Source organism: Lonchura striata, chromosome 4, assembly GCF_050655825.1.
Source record: "Lonchura striata isolate lonStrDom1 chromosome 4, ASM5065582v1, whole genome shotgun sequence".
NCBI lineage: Eukaryota > Metazoa > Chordata > Aves > Passeriformes > Estrildidae > Lonchura > Lonchura striata.
Window position 1 is genome coordinate 52,406,610 of NC_140706.1, and position 20,127 is coordinate 52,426,736.

Below are 20,127 nucleotides of genomic sequence, written 5' to 3' on the forward strand. Positions count from 1 at the left end.
TAACACTTACTCTATCACACAAAAACCACCAATTCAGCACCTTTCAGGAACACTGAATGAACTCAAAACAGAGGGAATGTTGTCTTGTCCAAGCCCTCCTCCCCCTCAACTTCTTCACTCTCAAGAACTTCTTTCTACATGTTTTATATTTATGACTAGCACCTTGTTCTTGCCAAACCTCTGACCTACATTCACCATCACTTTGGATTTGGCCAGAAAGAATATGCCAACAAACTGAAGATATTCACCACACAATAAACAAATCTACAGAATGCAAATCTTATATGTTGCGTCTTGAATTGTCATTTTATGTTTGTACTGTCCAAAAACACAAGAAAGCGTGCTAAAAACTTTTATGCTTTGTAACCATGGGTAGAATAGAAAAATACATAAGTTCTTGATTTATCAGCTAACTCTAACAAACACATTATCAAATAAACTTTTAAATGTTGATGGATTTTAGAAATAGATTTCTCTGAGGTTCTGTGAAATGGTGCCAGAACCATAAATGTTCACAGGCAAAACATAATCTATTGGAAGACTATAAAGCTGCAACATGACAATTTTCAACAGGATTATGGATTTGACAAAAATTACCCTGATAAATAAATACTTACCATAGTCACTATCATAAAAAATAATGAATTTTTGCCAGGCATATTCTGTGACCACTCTCAAGATGACATCATTTAAGTAGACAGGGGGCCTCACGAAGAGTGTGTAGTCGTCATTGCGGTTGCTCCTGGTGAGCCCGCAGCCGCTCCTTGGCGTTCCTGCTGTGGAGCGCTGGATGAAGAGGTGAGGGATGTGCATGGCATCGGCCAGGGACTGCAGGGATCCTGCTGACGTGCAGCCAATGGAGCTGACAAGGGCCAGGATGCCTTGGTTCATCAGGTCACAGGCTGTAAGAAAACACAGCGATATTGGGAGTGAGAGCGGTTCAGTGCACACGGTCTATTTTGATGTCGAAGTACTGGGAGCTGAAACACAGCAGGTCCAATCAAGGAAAATATGGGTACATTTTTCATATTGAGTAATCCAGATCTAAAATTGATCAAAATCACAAAGTCTATCTCCTTTGAGGTGTCTCGTGGTCTAAACTGGAAGACTGTCCTGTCCACTCTATCCAGAAAGGAATTTTCCCTTAGAAATGAAACTCATCATTGGATCTTCTCAAAAACACTAAAAACTGATTCTAGCTATGGAATTAACATGACCACCCAAGGAGATAAGCACTCTTAAAGGTCTAGCACAACAGCTCCATGAATAATACTATCTTTGCTTTATACAGGGAAAATCTGAAGTAACAGCTCAGGCTTGTTGTCAACGTTTGAAGACAACTGAATACCATTATGTGCATTAACTTGTCCAAGGAAAAAAGAAGTTTCTTCTGGGTCTCACATAAAACTTTCTTTTTCTTTAGAAGAAAAACAACCTTCCTCTTGTCCCCAAGCTGGTCTTATAAATAGCAAAATGCTTTCAAAATTCAGTGAATAATTTCTACACATTTACTCTCCTCACCCCCTTAAGAAAGACACAAAGTTGACTGTGCAAAATGTAACACCTTAAAACTAACTAAAGGTCCTATTAGTTAAAGTAGATAGCCCTAAGTACAATGCCAGTGACATCCACATTAATATAATGGTGTTTATGATGAACAATGTTGATGCAATCAATAAATATCAAAGAAATTAAAAATCATTAGGTCCATAATGTTGAAGAGTTACCCTGTGAGTCAGTCAAGTGGTTATCCTGTGTTTCTAACAGGCTGGAGAGCTTGAATGAAAAAATAGCATGAACTTGTGTTATTTCCCAGAACACACCCAAGGCAAAATTTTGAAATAGTCAATTTTTCACTGACAAAGTTACACAAACAGTTAACTTGCATTTACACATGTAAATGAGTAATGGGATAGTAAAAACCAATATGTGTTTATATATGAATATCTAATACTGAATTGTACAATTATTTCTTCTGCAGGACTATTCTGCACACAAAACAGGTGGAGGCCAAAACAAGAAACCCACATGTGAGAATATATTAACGTAAAATATAAAAACATATTTAAGTGCCATACCTGCTGTCTCACATCATATGGCTCTTACAGTGAGTAATATTTTACTTTGCAAACACACCTATTGATCTCAATGGGAATATTTACAGTGTGAGGTATGGAGTTACACATGCAGGCTGATGTAGAGATTGACTTTGAAGCCAAAGGACAGCAGCAGTCATGAGTGCTGAGAACCACCGACTCCTAAAATCAGAGCATTATTTTTATTAAGAGACAGAGATCTGGAACATACAAGTGTGTTTTCCCAGGGCCTACTCATGCTGTTGCTGCTGAGGCTTTGTTGCTTGTGAGCCCTTCTGAATTCCTTCATGCAGAAAAATATGGGAGAGAGAATATTCCCACACAGAGCTTTCAAAGTGTTTTGGCTTAGGATAAAGTGTTCCCACTGTTACATGCTCTGACTTTTAAAAATATAAACAAGTCAAAATGAATTATAGAAATTGAATGAAAATGTCTAAATTTCCAGGCACACTTTCAGAGTCTCAATAACCATTCCCTGTAATGCCATGAAGTGGGAGACATGCTTTTTATGAAAATGGTTATTGAAAAATGAAGAGGAAGAAAACAGCATGGAACATTCAGCTCCACAGGACCGAATGTTAATACTGCCAAACAAACAGACTAAAGGATGAAAATCTCTCTTAACACTGCATCACATTTGTTACAACAGCCTGACTGAAGTTGCCTGGGTGTCTCTTTCTTCCATGATAAACTTATAAGAATTGTGTGTGCTGGACTGGGACAATATACACTTAATTATGCTCAAATAGACTCCTGCACACTTAGAGACTAGTTAATACACAGAGAGTTAGCTGATGGAAAAGGGACAATATCTCAGAGGCAGCTTTTTCTAGAAAATCAGTACCTGAGTTGAGAGTCCACCTCTGAATCAGACTGATTGGATTACTCTTTGAATAGAAATATAATTTCTGCAGTAGATACACAAAGTAAAGCCTAGGCAATATGAAAAATATAATCTATGATAGTCAAATATTTCTCAGCCAAGAAGCCATTTTGTTGTCTCCAGCAGAAGAGTTCATTAGTCAAAAGCACAAGACTGAGGTCTATGTGTTTTCTTAAGCTTTTTTCCCCTCTCAGTAACAGCTCTATTTAATCCTTTTCCTAATGTTCCAAATTTTTCAACTGTATCTATCTTACCAATTGATTAAAAGCTATAGTTCACACATATGTGAGATCCTGGTTGAGTTCCTTTCCTGAACCTAAAATATCCAAGTTTTGTTTTGCCCCATCTATGTTAAAAACCCCACATATTCATATATATATATATGAATATATATATATATATGAATATATATATGAATATATATATTAATATATATATGAATATATATATTCATATATATATATGAATATATATATATTTTATATATATATATATATACACACACACACACATATATATATATATATATATATATGCACACACACACACATGAATGCTATCTTGGCATTCAAAACTCTGTTGCAATTTAATTTACTACAACCTCCTTGCTTGGTTGTAATTACAAGCTGCTATTTAGTCTACTGCCAATATGATCAAGGGATATTAGTTAGTCATCAAGTAGAGAAATAAAAATATTGCTGTGCCTATAAAATCCTCAGTCATGCCCTGTAGAAATGCCAAACTCAGATGGACCTGTATAGCTCCATTGCAAATTTAACAATGGAAGAGCAGAAGTTCAGTAATAATGTTTCTAAAATATTGATTCAAACTATAAGCTACATTTAAACAGAAGTTGTCCAAATATTAGTTCATCCTTATAATCATGTAGCAGATGTTATTAGCAACTGCATCTCCACCAGCTAAAGGAGTAAAACTGATCACATTATTTTAAGCATTGCACAAAGAGAATATGAAGAATATCAATACGATAACTTGAAGTACTTCACCATTATATATATATATGTAGACATATATATATATATATAAACAACATGTATAGCTCATGCTGGCATGCACTCAGCATTATATTTAACTCTCTAGCTTATCTTGGTCTTTTTTGGAAATGCAAAGTTTCTGAATTTTCAAAGCTGGTGGGCCAATCGCCAGTAACAAAAAAGCAATCTTTTAGAGTAAAATCTCTTGCTAGTTTGGCAAGCATATAAAGAAAATAAAAAACGTAATTTTGTGGTTAGTATGCTATTATGTTTTTAATAAAAAGCAATACCAATTCAATTGGAAATAAATAATTTACATCTAGGCTATCAGCTTGTACAAGCATTTCCAGCAAAGCAGAATTTAAATGGCCATGGTAACAAATGTGTCCCTAAAATGAGTTCTCTCTAAAATGGAAACAATAGGAGGTCTTTAAATAACTACTAGTTGCTGTAATATAGAAAGGAAACAAAAAAAAAAAAATCTATAAATAAGAGCAAGTTAAAACAGATGCAGGAATAAATAAAAGCACACAAAAAAAAAGGACTACTGAGATTTAACTACTGATATGAAAGTGAGAATTTTCTTTATTTCTCCCATGTTCTTCTAATAGTGAATCACAACACATCACCCTCATCTGTGAACAGATGAGCCAAACTGAAAAAATCCTAGCATAGGATCTCTAGAGACTTGGATAGCAGTCCAATTTTGCTCCCACTTAAATTGGTGGTTAAAAAAAGGCAGACTAACTCTTAAGACTAGTTTTTTTAAAATGCTAAATCCTGTGCATAAATAGTGTGTAGGATCCCTTTAAATAATCAGATGTGTCTAATTCCACGGTTCTTTTAATCTTCTGTCATTTAGAAACTACCAGGCTCCTTCCAGAAAAGTAGTGGCATTTGACTAAGATGATGTTGAGTGAACAAAAATTAGATCTGAACCCTGGTCCCAGAATCATGGTCCCATGGGCCAGTCACACACCTCAGCATCATTCCGCTGGATGTCCTCTTCAAGGCTGACATAATTTCAATATCAGTGCTCCTGGATGTTTTCCACATATTATCCATGTAACGTAATGCCTCCATGCTATTTATCTGAATATGAGTCTGGGGAAGAAAACCTCTCTTGACTGATATCTCCAGTGTGGGATGGAGACTAAACAGTTTGTTACCCTGTGCATCTGCCCTGTGCTTTGAAAATGCTCCGAGGACTTTGTCACCAAGAGAGCTCCATACAGTCAGGACAAATGTGCTTTCCTGTGATTTCTGTTGAAGGCAAATACAGTCTTCCACAGAAATCTTTTTTATCTTACTCTCTTTTGGATCCTGTACAATTCACCACCAGATGAAGCACAGGTTCCCTGGAAGAATATTCAGATTTATTCTATATTCCAGCCAAAAGGTCAGGAACAGAGTCTGATCAGATGGCAGAGAAAAAATCTAATCCATAGGAGTCTCAGCTTTTCCCCATACAGTAGTAATGAAGAGAGTACTAATGGATTTATTAATGCATTCCAGAAAGTCATCGTCCCTATTTGTACTAATCCACATCCAAAGCAGGATACACAGCTGAATCAAGGGTCAAAATGCCTGAGACTCTATAAATGCATATTAGGCAGCTTCTATGTAGCTTTGGAATATAAGCTATTATTTCTTGTTCATTTTGAGAATATGCTGTTGGCTGCTCCTCAAATCCTTTCTGAGCTTCAGGGTGCTGATGAAGACCGAGCAACCATAGCATGCAAATTCTCTGTTGCAGAGGGTAAGGAATAAGGTTAAAATTTGCATTTCTTTCACTGTGATGTTCTGCTCACTGCCAAAATACAACTTTTTTTTGTCTTTGTCATCTTTAAATGCTCCCCAAACCAACCATGAGTACACTGCAGAAAGATAATGTATTCACAAGAAAACAGCCATGAAAAGTGACGAGAAGTTTAAACGGATAAAATACAGGTCTTTCTGTTTGGTGTTCATAATCTCAGATGTAAGCAGTAGAATGAAATGTGATTATTAGATCCATGATCAAGTGAGATTGGCCTCAAATTTCCAATAAATCTTTTTAGTCACTTTTGGATGACAATTCTGCTCTTGCAAATTATTTTTCCTTTATAACACAATGGTTCATCCCAGACTTAGAGCTGAATTATTTCTAGAAGAGTGACAGCACATTTTTAATATATCTTGAAAATTCTTTAGAAGGAAATAAGGATAAAGTGGGGGGAGGGGAAAGTATTGACTGGATTTTAAAGAATATTCTCCTCTGCAATGAAGATAATAGAGTCTATCCTGTTCCTTTTTAAGATAAGGTTATAGAATTCCACTTCATTTACATCTTTTCTGGAAATGCTAGCAAAAGTTTCCCTCCTGCCACTACATTATACACAACTCAGACTAACAGTATTTTAAATTCACTTGTAATTAACCTTTAAGGGATTTTAGTTTGTCCTGACTGTAAAACAAACTTGTTTGAGCCTTAGCAGCTGTCCTTTCTAAGCCTTGGGATTTCTTTGTTTGGGAAAAATAATCCAAACTTCTGATATCTAAAAGCTATTACAATAAAGCACATTTGCATCTCTGTTGCACAAAACACCACAAACACTTTTGGAATTTTTAATACTGAAGAGCATTTAAAAGCCTTTTATGGGTCAGATATCTTCCTGTATACAAGCTTTGCCAATTATGGTAGCCTTAAATTCATCACATTAAAATGCAATAATTAATCTGAGCCTTGAAAAAATGAACTAAGATTCTGCCAAGTTTGGAGGGAAGCACGATTTATACATGAAAGATATTTTGACACCGTGGCTTGCAGGATTCAGTTACAGGGCTTGAAAGAACCACACCTTACAAAGGCCACCAAACAGAAAGAAGGCTCCACAAGTTCTCTTTTTGGACAAGTGTCTTGATTTATTTACTTTTTTCTGCATGCCAACCTTTAGCTCTTCCATTTTATTCTACAGAGGCACAAAGAGGATACGTGTCTTGCTAGTTTAGCACATCAGGCAGAGAAACAGCAGTACAACTTCCTATATTTTTAAAATCTGGTTTCAATTTATTTTTCAATTGATTTTTAAAATTTGTTTTTAACCTGCCACTCAACAATTGCACCCAGGCTTTGTCTGATACAAATGATAATTCCCATCTTTTCAAGAAGCATGAACTTTTTAAAAAACATTTAGAACCACCCAACCATTTTAAAGAAGTTACATGGCCACAAATATACAGCTGAAGAGTGGCTTTATATGCCATGTCTGTTAGGATGTAAACCTGAATATACTCCCCAAAATGCACAGGTTGTTTTCAGGGTACCAATGGTTGAGATGTCAAAAGAGACTGTAGTATTGATAGATCTGGAAAAAGGAGGCTGTACCAAGGCAGCACTGCTGTAGAAAGGCTTGAAATGTGTACTAAGAGGTGAAAAGGAGCAGGGGAAAAAAGAAATTTGAAATCAATTAAGGCTAGGCAGTGAGATTCTCTGGTGAAAAGGCTAGATACACATCACAAAACTGACCTCTAGAGTCCTGGCATCTCAACAGGGATGTCTGTCTGCAAAGGTAATGTAGCCTATCGGAAAACGAGAAATGCAAGGAAACATAGGCATAGATTCCAAGGATGCCTCCAAAATATTCTCTTTAATTTGTGCTGAACTCCCACCACCATAAGCCAAATCTCATCTACTGCCAGCATTCTTGCTCAAAGTGTTGCATGAGCAATTTCCATTCATCCATTCGGCAGAATGAAAACTTTCCATGTCAATTGCAATAATTGGTAGATTCCACTTGATTACCTAATTTATGATGAAGGACATATTGCCTCAGTATACAATGCTAACTTCATCTCTTACTTTGTTCCTTAACCCTTGCACTGTTTCTAGATCTTTTATTTCCTTAACCAGCACTGTTTGAAGAGTTACTAGGCAGCATATACTCTGATACCCTTTCAATATCAAGCTTGCCTGCTGCAGAGCAGACAATTGCTGCTTAGCAGCAATTATATGGAAACAAAAAGGCTGAGTCTTAAAGCAGCTTAATACAAAATTAATTTTAATCAGAAGATAACATCCTGATAAAATCACAGGGATTTACTCTAATTCTGTGTTCTCTGGAAGTCTGTGTAGATGTGCGGGGGTGGGGGAGGAAGAAAACATCACCAACAAAACATGTTAAAACCTTGAGCATCAGCATTTATCGTTTTTTGAACCAGCTCAAAATAAACCAGGGTAATTTTCTTGTTAAGAGGATAAAACACTGAACTTGATGACTTTTGATAAAAATTACGCTTTCCTTGCCCCCTGTAAATCAGATTGTCTTGCACTTTTGCCCTCCATCTTTTCTCTCCCAGGTCTAACGTTCTTTCCCATCTGATTTTTCCTGCCCTGAGTATTGAAGAGCATTGGCTTTCATCCCTCCCTTGCCAGTTCTCCTCTCCTCAGAATCTGCTCCAGCCAGGCAAAATAACTTTTTTTTTCCTCTTCATGTCACCTCATCCATCTCTTCTTTTTTCATTTTTATTTTTTCCCCACCTATTTCACCTCGTTGCCTCCAATGCCCAGAAACAAAATCTAGAGGACCTGACACTGAACTAAGAATCTGAAGATTGTTGCATGACTAATTTGGGATTAGTAGTCTGATTCCCCTTATGCTTTGGTGATTATGATATTTTGACACCTTTGTGAAACACTTTTCCATGATCTAAATGAAAGATTACGCTTGTGTTCCCCACACCCATTTTTTCAAGGTTGGAAGGCCCATTTCTGACAATAACTCACATCACCAGAGTTCCTTTACATCTCCTCTCTTTTTCTGAAATGCTTCATAGCCCCCCCTTCTCTTGCCCAAACTATTAATATGGAGACAACAGGCTCTGCTGGAGAGATACAGTGGGAAGCACAATACCACAGCCTAGTCCAGGGCAGACAAAAGAACACACAGCTGGTAGCATTAGTTTAATTGGAAGCCCTACAATGGGAAGAGCTGCCTGTGCTGCCCTGGATGAGCTTGGCATCCTTCCAAGCAAAGATATTACTGAACAACACTGTTCAAAATAAGACCATCCCCGAAAAGAAATCTGTGAAAAGTAATATGGGAGAGTTTTCTTTCCTGCAGTGCAAACAGCAAATATTCAGGGAATGTTCTGCTATGGAGACAGCTAAACAACCTTTTCAGTCTTTTAATGTGGCATTGTAGACCATGTATTTCCCAAGCCTAAAAAGGTATACTTTTATTTCTTAAAAGAAACACTCCTAACAACAAAAAAAAAATTAAACAGACAACATGAAGAGAAAAAGCAGCCAATTTTACCATATGAGTGAATCAAACAGAGCAATTTAACAGCAAGCAATATGAATGCTAGATCTTGCATGTGACACAAAAAAGGAAACAGACTCTACATCAAGATAAAGAACCTTTGCATGAGAACAAGAAGAATGAAAAGGAGGTGGTACATCAGTTGCAAAAAAAATACACGGCTGTGAAGAAACCGAGAAGCCTGTAGGAGTCCAGAGCATCAGTTCCATTAGCAACTTAGCCACTCAAGAAAACCTCAGATAAGTCTAAACAACTATCACCATTATTATTTTCTAAGAATAGACATTCTGCTTGTTTCACTGACTGACACACAGAATAACAAGCATGATAAGAATTAAAAAATACCTTTACCTTTTTTTTTACTTGCAGCTAAGAAAGTGCTTTCCAAAGATGCTCAGCATCTTCATCTGTATTTCACAGAATAAAAAACCCCAGATGTGCCAAGAGGAGTTTCTTGCCCACGGTCAAAAAGCAAGGCAAGAAAATTGTTTTCCATGCCAAGCTCAAACAAGCAAAAAGGCTGAAAATAAAGTTCTTTGTTGCAGCTTTTCATGTTTGTTTTGTGCATTAGTGTGCCATTGAAAGTGTTCTATGTTCTGAGCCCAATGTAACAATGCTTTATGAAAATGAAAGATTTTGAAGGAAGGCAATACAGCCTACCAAACAGGATTAAATGACATAGACTTTCAGATCCAGAGTGACCCCAAAGCAAGACCACTGCTGATTATGAGAAAATACTGAGACACGAGCATTCCATTTAATGGACACTGAAATGTGGAAAAGGAAAACAGCTGTAGGTGAGATACAAACTATTGATGGATAACACAAAATGCTAGCAGACATGGAGAATGCGTTATAAGCAGAAGCATTTAATAAAGGAGTAAACATTTTGCAAGGAAAATTACAGATGAGTGTTCAACAGAAGTGAAATTATAAGGTATTGAGGTAAGGGGGGAGAGGGTGGAACCACGCATAGAAAATTCAACTCCTGGGCTCATGATGATGAGTTTTGGAAAAAGATATAAATACTCATATCAAAGGACTCCGGCATCTCTGCTCATACTACTTAAAAACATTCTTAATATGGTTTATTTCATACCTGATGTGCAGTGTGATTGGTTCTAACAATGCCAGATAAGGCAAAGATTCACTAACAACTACGTAAGACCTTGAAATCCAGAACAACATATTGACAAAGAGCTGAGGGTGCAATGCTGACATAGTGAAGATAAGAATTCAGAAATGTTAAAACACTCCTAGAGAAAGGCATGGACAGAGCAAAAAAGGAAACTCAGGACTTTGCAAGTAACAACAATAAAGGAATATTACGAGGGATGACATCAGCTTTGAGGTAATAGGGAAGGATGTTTAATGTTAGTAAGTGATGAGACAGTAAGATGTGCAGTTGGGGAGTAATAAATCCATTTTGATATCAGGGAGGAGGCAGAAGCAGGTTGCTGCTGTGTGGGAGTAATGGAACAGAGCAGAAGATAGAGCAAGGGGGACAGTGACACTGATACTGTACTGTATCTACTGAAGTTCAAATAACCAATGCATTGACAGACGTGTGAACCAAAAGGGCACTGGGGAAAAATCAACTTGGTGCATGTTACAGACAAAGCAGCAGCTGGGCTTGGCAGCAGCTTCAGCATGTGAAGAGAAGGAGAGAGAAGACAAAATGTGCCTAAGTCTGAGAGTCTATTTTTGCTCTTACTTCAGGAATAATAATGGTGCAGTGCTCCTTTGGTGCCAGTTGCAACCTTTTACTGAGATTGCTTTGACTGTAATGGCTGCAAGATATGCCAGGAAAAAAGGTAATGCAGCTTTTCTTTTCCCTTGACTTTTTCCAATGTCACAGAAAAAGAAATTTGCATAACTTCAAAATGGAAAATATACCTTTTCAATAAGGACCATTTAAGTAATACTAAACACTTAACTCTAATTGAAACCAGCAGTTGTTCTAAACCATTCACACCATGGTAAAACAGGATTGAAATGAAACTTAAAACCCACCTTTGACACTGGAGAGACATGTTCAACAAAAAAAATGCCCAATGAACTACTAGAAATCAATTGACACAAATCCTACTTGGAATCAGAGGCAAATCTTTCCTTTGCCTTTAAAGAAGCATTTTAAAATTGTATCTCTCCCTGAAAAACACAAAACAATGTAGAAAGTGAAAAAAAAATCCTGGTCTCAGCTTCCAAAGCTGGAGCAGAAGTCATTTTGCTTGTCTGTACGGAACAAGACAGCAGTGCCATGTGCAGGAGCACCAGGTGGAGTGAAGCAGTAGGACTGCTGAGCCTGCTCACTTGCTTTTTCCCTGAAATGGAAATTAGAATTTTCTTCCGTGATCTCTTAAAATCTTTTAATTGTTATTGGATCTCACCAGTGCTTACTGTGTAGCTTCAGATACCAGTAAGTCTATTCTTCCACTGAGGACTTTGCTCCTGTGGTGCAGCACTTCATGTATTTACTGACATGATTTTTTTCTCCAGCTCCTTCATGCTGCCACAATAATTCCTCAAAACAAGAATATTGACTCCACTTCAGGATTCTGCCTACTTTACTTGTTTTGTATTGCTATTACCTCTCAAGTAGCAACAGAGCTGGTCTGTCATTACCAGTTATGAAAAAGAGGGGAGCCAGGCTTACTGTGTATATTAAGAGCTCCTAGTTGTGGATTGCACATAGTGTCATTCCCTTTGACTCACTTTTTCCATGCATTTACCTTGCATAGCTTGCAGGGATGCCTGGAAACTGGCAATAAACCAGAGTGCTACATAACACCTTCTGATCTACAGTACTGCAGGTATCATTTGTGGGAAAGCATAGAGGCAAAACCAGAGAACTGACATAAAAAGTATTCTTTTCATTCAGACACGTCCAATACTTCATAAAAACAAGGAAATACGGTTATTTACATTTAACCACAAGATCTGAAGGACATAACAGACTCAGAAGCACATCTGAAGGACTGGAGTTACAAAAAACCTCTTATTCAGCCTATTAAAACTCTGGTACCTACACAAGGGAAGTGGCATTGCAAATGCCTCTTTGATGTTTGAATCCTGTGCATGTGACAGAAAAAATGCAGAAGTTTCAGAAAGGCTTTCTTAGGACTGAGTAGGGCAGGATTTTCTTATATCACATAAGCACTATCAAGGATGTTGTAGCAATGCCTACATGGTCTTTGTGCAATTGGCCTGGCCAAAGCACAGAAACTGCCAACCTTTCCCACTGTCTCCCATTAGTGTGTTGCAAGAGCCATTCCACAGGAAAAAATAAAGAAGGTCAGTTTTCAGAAATTTCATTACAGATGACTAGCTGTCAAGAGTAAATAAATTCAAAATTCATTTTAACACATGAGTTTGCATAATTCTAATACATTATTCCTTTGTCTGTGAGTCTGTTTCTGCAGAACTTGGATAAAATGGGAGACTTAAGCTTAGCAAATAGCCCTGATCTCAATTCACCAGTTTTGAAAGGTGTGAAGTTTTCTGACTTGCAAGAGTTATGCATGATTTTCACTTAGGAATTAGTGAGAAGAGAGCCAAACACATTCTTCCATTTCTCAAGTTTTATTCAGTCAATTATCTTCCTTTGTGTGCAGAGGAATTTCAGACTGTTATATATACTAAGGTGCTGATAGTTAGCCAGTATTTTGCTTTCATTCTCTCCCCATTGCTGCTTTTGATAACAGCTTATTTTTTAATTGCAATGTAATGAATATACTGGATATTTTTTTTTTTTTCCCTAGCAGTTGGATACATGGATTTTCTTATTTGGTCTGTCAGCAGCACCCATGCACACCAATAAGTATGCATACACAGAAAATATGACATGACTAGCTCCAACTTCTCATGCACAAAAATATTCTGTGACAAGATGCATGGACCAAATACAAAACCAAGAGAAAAACACATCCTTCAACTTGAATAACATAGTCTCTATCATTTCTGAAAGCTGCCTGCACTTCTAAGTCTTTAAGACATCCAACCAAAGAAAAACCCTAAGGTCAGTCCTTTGTAAAACTTTAAGAAACACTGGCAAATATTTAGCATTAGTGCAAGGGATGACCAAAAATCCAGTGACTTTACCCCCATAATAGAAAATTAAAGCCTTTTTTAGCCTTGACATATGAATTAATGCAGCTTTCATTCCTTGTTATTTTGTATGAAGGCAGATGAGCAATGTCAAATACTATGTAATAAGGTGATTCGCACACATATGAGGATTGTCAAAATACCACACTTCCCAAAGTAAGCAACAAAAAGTGACAGAGCAGGAAGAGGAAAAAGGAAATCCTCTTATTCTCAGTATCACAGTCATTTCTAAAGACAAAACTAATCATTGCTGAAATCCAGGGATGTCAAATAAAGAAAAGCAAGGAGTAAACCTTGTATCTTTATGCATCTCTTGCATTTGCAAACATCAGGAAGTAGCAGAGTATTTAAAACATAAAAAAACCCCCCCACAAACCCACAACTAACAAACAAAATTAAAGACACAACCCAGCCTTATTCTCAAACTTTATCTATTTGAAAAATAAGGACAGTCTTGGAAATACAGTAAAAGCCCTGTTTAAAGTGATTTTCCCAAAAGCTTTTTCCAGTGAGTAACACTTTTTCCTATGAGCTCAATTTTTTCTTCTACTGCTTTTTGCCAATTGGCACTTAAAGCATCCAAGGATATGAGGTTTTGGTGGCAGGTTAAATTGTGATTACAATTACTTTTAAATGTCTCTGGTCTGCCTTCCAGGATTGGCATGACAATATGCCTTATCCCAACTCCTTCTTGAAAGGTCTTGCTTCTCCAAGAAATCATTTTTCTTGAAAGGAGAGGCAGGCATAGAGCCTTGAACAGACCTATATGGCATACTTAACTCCTACCCATGGACACTCACCCTTGCTAGCAGAGTGTTTCAGCCACAGTTTCACCATGGAACTCATGTTTACTTCATCCTTGATGTTTCCCATAAAGACAATTACCTATATCCATATTCTCCTGCCTACACTGTGATTTGGAGTAACGCCCTCCAGATCAACTTTCATGGAAGAACCTGGCAGATCAGTTCCTTTTTATTTCCATGTACACATTCCTGGGAAGGTATCCAAGTCTACTACCAGGAGACAGATTTTAAGCTTTCATTGGAGAACGACAATGAAATGTACCATAAAAGCTCTTTGAAGTGGCAGGAAGTTTCAGGGGGCTGCAGTCCTCAAGCCATCCTCTTCTGCCACCTGTTCTAGAACCCAATCCAGTTGTTTGTCAAAAACAACAAACAGGCGTGCTTTGCAGACCACAGTTGTACCACTGAGGTACAATTCCCAACCTAACACATGGCACTGCTTTGTAATCAAACACTGAGATGTTGCTGTTTCACATGTTTCTATCAGCTAAAAGACAGTTTCCTCCACATTCTAATTTTTTCCCTATACCTGTGAGTATAACAGAAATAGAAACTCCTCTAGCTGCAGAATATGTAAACTGCCCAGTGCCTTGGGTTACTGTTTGCTGTTAATAGGAGCTGTCACAGGCTCATGAATTCACACTTGCATACCCTGCTGCAGAGTTAGGAACTACTCTCCTTTCACAAAGGAAGACTATAGCACATAATGCTGTTTTGGTGGACTGATACCATTGTTTCATTTTTAATTGATATCCCTGCAAAGGGAATTGTTACCAGCACTTTTGTATGAAAAATAGATTAGACAAAACTATACATTTTATAGAACACTGGTCACATGTAGAATGATAAAATTAGAAGGGCAACTGTTTTAAAACACAGGCTGTGACCACTTTCCCTCAGCTGAAGTGGGGAGGATTAGCAATTCTGCAAATCAGAAACTTGACTACTTCAAATGAGGGGATTTTCAAACAGCATGTCCCTCTGATGTTTGGTAAGCCTGGACAAACTAGACCTGAGAAAATTTCACATAAAGACAGACAGCATGGCCCTGAGGAAGCAGACAGCTGTGGAGGAACAGGAGGAATTGCTGGCTGGCAAAGTTCACTTTTTGTTTGCCTTTGCCATTAGTAACAAAGAGCCATTTTTCTGTACACATTCATTTTAAACCTAGCCAAGGGTCACTCTAGCTTTCTGGATTTTGTTATTTTCACCATTCAACTTCCAAATCTAGTTCCATTTGGTTTTCCAAGGTGGTATGACAGTAACAGGTCTCTGGGAGATATATTATAAATTATGGCAATTTAAACAAACTAAAAAATAGCTCTTACAAATTGAACTAGTAAGCTAGTGCATACCCATGGCAGTCTCAATTACAGAGAACAAAAACCCAACCAGTCTAATGCAGGTACACTGTGGTTAGATGTTTACTTAGTATTCCCCAATTTTCTCTGTACTATAATAATAAAAGAAGGACTCAGGGCTCCTAACTATTGTATTATTAAATTTACCAATTCTGATCAGTCAATACAGACATGTTTAAGGCTATATAACAGAATATGGAATTGAAAGGAAAGCCTTGATTACTTTTTTGGGAAGTCCATCATTATCACTAGAGGTGGTCCAGGCAGGATGGGTAAAACTCTAAGAATAGAAAGGCTGCTGTAGGATTTTAACTATCATGTTAGACAATATTTTAAAAGACTTAAGGCAGGACTTCTACATAACTCTTATTAGTAGTTGTCTCTGCAAGCAAAGGTCACCAGCTTTTCATCCAGAGGGCTGCTGATACCTTCAAATTCCTGAATTAAATTGCTTCATCTCTATCTGGACATATAAATGTTTCTCTTTAGCACAGTGGTAGAGCAAATGGGTAAAGTACTGTGCCTTTATGTGATAAGCCCTTGCAACAAAAGCAGATACTTGATGAGGGCCTGCAGTACTGGGAAAATTTTTTCCTTAATTATTAAAACAGTTTTTTGGCACTATTTACTTGGAGACTTAACACTTGAAAGCCCTACACACATAATCAACACATAACAATTAAAGCCATTGTTCAGGATGCGGAGGATTTGACCCTGGTTTTCTTCTTCACTTAGCAACACCACCTCATGTGATCCTGGCCCAGGGACTCTGTTACTGCTCAGAGAGGATTATTCTGGGTAGTGAAGCCCCAGTCTGCCTCTCTGACCACTTCACTTTGCATAGGCTGTTCAAACATGTAATGGAACATGGGCTGTAACCCAGGGGTCCAGCAGCTTGCTCTTCTCCCATCAGACACTTTCTCCTTCTGATTATGAGAGATTTAACTTGAAATCCTCTGAGGCAGAAAATAATTTGTGCCTCCTATATCCTGACTGTGTGCACAAATCACTCAGCTACCTGTAAAAGAAAAAAGTACCCTCCTTTAGAAATTCTGCATATCTAGACTCTCATCTTTCTTGCCACTTACAAAAACTTCAGACAAACCATTATTGCTTTGGATACAGCAGATACCACTGGTCTATTGGATTTTTTTTTTCTTATTTCATTCTTTTAATATCTTCTTTTCAGCAAACCATGAAGTCTAATTGCACACAGGCATAAAATCCCACATTATCCAGGCAGTCTTTAATAGACTGCTGAGAAGATCTATGGAACACATAACCAGCAAGCATCTTAAAGAAAAGGAAGCACAACTGTGTCTCTCTGAAATCCATGCTCAAAACCCAACAGATAGACAGTCTTCAAATCCAGCAGTATAGAGATAACTTTCATGTCAAGTATCACCATGGGAAAGTATCTTACTTTGAAAGACAGGTGCATATTATTTAATTTATTTAGTTTAGGGTAGGTAACACTATAAAATCAAAGCAAGCAGACAACAGGATTTGATGTTTAAATAATATTGGCCATTTTCTAGATTACCAGAGAGGGTACACTGATGAGGAGTTGTCTAAGAGATCTCACTTTGTGTTATACAAATTAAAATCAACCCAAACAAAATTCTCAAAATTCAACCCAAATAAAACCCTGCTAGGCAAACAGGAAACACAAAGAAGATAATAAAATGCAACCCAAACAAAAAATGCCCCACCCCCCAAAAACACCACAGCAACAAAAACAAATACCATCCACCCCACCAATATTTTAAGGATTATATCTCAAAATAAAGCACTCAAAGCTTTTCTTCCCACACCAAGAAACCTCTTGGAGAAACTAGGCACGCTTCATTTCACACTAATTAGAAAAATAACAGTATATATACAAAAAGCCTCACTTTAGGGAGTTCCAGGAATCTATTCCATATTTCCTCTAAATCTGCTATGCTTTTATCCTTTGCTGAACTGAAATTTCTTGGCTTCTGCATTTTATGAGATGGACATGCTTTTAAGCAGGGACTACAAATGAGCACACCCAGCTTTATTAATGAGACAGTGATAACAGATACTGAATTTAGAGTTGCATGGGAGACAATTTACCTCACCTACATTTTTGAGATTTCGGTGATTTCTATTGCTTTGCATCTAAACAACACCAATACAGCTAAAAGACTTGCTGTCAAAAAGCATTAAAAACACTTGCTGTCAAAAACATTAAAAACACAAAAAACTTCAAATTTTTTCTATATTTATTGAAAGAGTGTGAGAGAATAAGAAAAAAGCTAAAAGGATCAGTAAGTATGTATTTTTCTATACTGAAAATGTTGCAATAATGAAAGATTGAACCAGGGTCATCCTGCAATAAGCTAGAAAAATATTCATGGCACTCATTTAAGATGAGGCGAAAAAAAAATCCCTGAAAATATAAACAGAAAACCAAATATTTTACATCATTTCAATGTGCTAGCCTGCCAGGCTACTTTGGGGCAAAAAGAATCCATTGTGGGCCTGCATAATTATTTTTAAATAAGCTCTGCTGGAGCATCCAAAATAGCTCATTTTTTACATATAATGCAAAACCAGTGTGATTTCCATTGGCAATAATTAATTTCTTCTAAGTGGATAAATTGAGGCAATTTCAAAACTAGCATAAGCAAATGGAACTGCACACTGCTATGGAATTGTTCAAAAAAATCCACTACGCTTTCATTTACCCTCTTTTTCCTTGGTACCATTTTTCCTGGGGGAAAGCTGCCTTATCCAATTACACTAACTAGGATGATAAGAGAGCTAGTAAACCTACCTGAGAGTGCTGCTCTGTCTCAACTGGCATATACTGCTCAGCACTTTGAGGTTAAGTAAAGCAATGTGTAACATCAGGAGAATCACATTAGATTGCTGGAGGTAAAACTGCTTCTAATCCTAACAGAGAGGTTTCATCACTCCTGGTTATCCCTCAGGAAGCAGGGGATAATAACATCAAGGTTGCTTTCCTCCTTACTTACTACACTCAGGCCGTTTCAGTTTGCTGAGTCATTGAGTAAGATCTAACCCTTCAGCTCATCCTTAAACTGTCACATTTAATTACAACTGTCTTGTCACCTCACCTCTTTGTCATCCTTCTTTCATCAAAAGACAGCCTAGACATCGAACCTCAGAACACCACCTTTTTTTCCTGCTTCCAAAACAAACCCTGGCACAAGGAATATTTTTACTTCTAAGTGTTTTGGGCATGTCCCGAGTCTGCATTTACTAAAAAAGCCTTACAAAAAGAATCAGAAACCCATCTTTATTTTTACTTTTTTATAGTGATTCCTTAAATGATTGCAAGATATTGGCACACTTATTGCTTCATAACATCTCTATCAATAACTTATAAAGGGAATGTTTACAAAAAACCCACCCATCTAAACAATTTCAGCAGGCTGAGAGAAACGGAGATAAGAAAAAAGTGAAGCAGGGAATTATTGTTAATTTATTTTTTCCCCATTCCCTTTGGCATTTGTTGAGAGGCTTTAGAGGAATCAATATTTTCAGATTTATAAGGAAAGCAAGCAGCGGGCCCCAAATTTCATGGCCTTTACAGAAGCAGACTTCCTGTTAGCTCCACTAAGGAAATGTCAGATCATGATGACAGCCTGCATCAGCAGCTACCCGAGAGCCATCACTTTGACTAAATAGCCCAGAATAGGGGATCTGTGCAAATCATCAGCTGGAAAGTGCTAAGAAGCTGTCAAAAAACAACCACAAACCCAAAACACATACACAAGACACTGTGTTGCTTTAGCCAGGAGTGAATAGAGAAATAGATCTTCTAGTTATAAATTCTTTTTGGTACCACAGAGAAGTGACGTGCCAAGGCCATGTCTCTAGATAACATCCCCCTGCAGAGCAAACAGAGGCAGTGACTGCTCTTGCTCACTCACTGGCTATGAGGTAGCTGGCCATTATGTGCCAAATCTGACTTCAGGAGCAAAATCTTCTCTGTAGGAAACAGTGACTGATGTTTGACCACAAGCACCATAGTAGCTTTATCATACAGAAAGCTAAGAGCAGAAATATTGCATCCCTTAAAAAAAAAAAAAAATATATCAGAAGTCTGCACTGATTTTTAGCTTAAAAGAGGGAGAAAAACAAACAGAAAAAAATTCATGTAAATGCTTATTAGTTACAAATGCTCTATTAGATCATCTGGGCAAAAACCACAAAATAGCAACTTGTGAGAATGGTAGTTGGCCTGAGTGCAGGCCAATCAATCCATTATAATTTAAGTGCAAGCTGCTCTGGTAGAGGCATTAGTTTCCTACTACATCACATTTGCCAGCTTGGGGCAGGGGGGAGTATTGGAACCAGAGACCTCCAGGATTGTGGCTTGCCAATGACTTGCAGACATCAGAAAGAACCTTGTTCATCATATGCAATAATTTTTCAAAATGTCCCACTTCCACAGCACATGAGAAATGTTCACTTCTCAGAACAAGTGATTTCCTAGGAGCAGGGGTACCTAGATTACATATTCTCATTACATGTAGGCTACAAGAAACAAATTTTTTAAAAATGCTGCCAAGCCAAGACATAC

At 37.5% G+C, this 20,127-nt stretch overlaps 1 protein-coding gene across 6 annotated transcripts in view; it reads right to left on the minus strand.

The window, feature by feature from the left end:
• The window catches only part of GRID2 (glutamate ionotropic receptor delta type subunit 2), a 679,709-nt gene that overhangs the window by 285,710 nt on the left and 373,872 nt on the right, over positions 1-20,127 (minus strand). For 5 of the 6 annotated variants that reach the window (XR_004148251.3, XM_021550296.4, XM_021550297.4 and 2 more), the window contains exon 3: positions 618-902. Coding sequence is in view for 5 of the 6 variants with exons in the window: in XM_021550296.4 (XP_021405971.3) it covers positions 618-902 (285 nt within the window). In the remaining variant the exon portion in view is untranslated. Of the gene's footprint in view, positions 1-617; positions 903-17,446; positions 17,473-20,127 lie in introns of those variants that run through there. The other variant, XM_085579108.1, reaches the window with a different exon arrangement.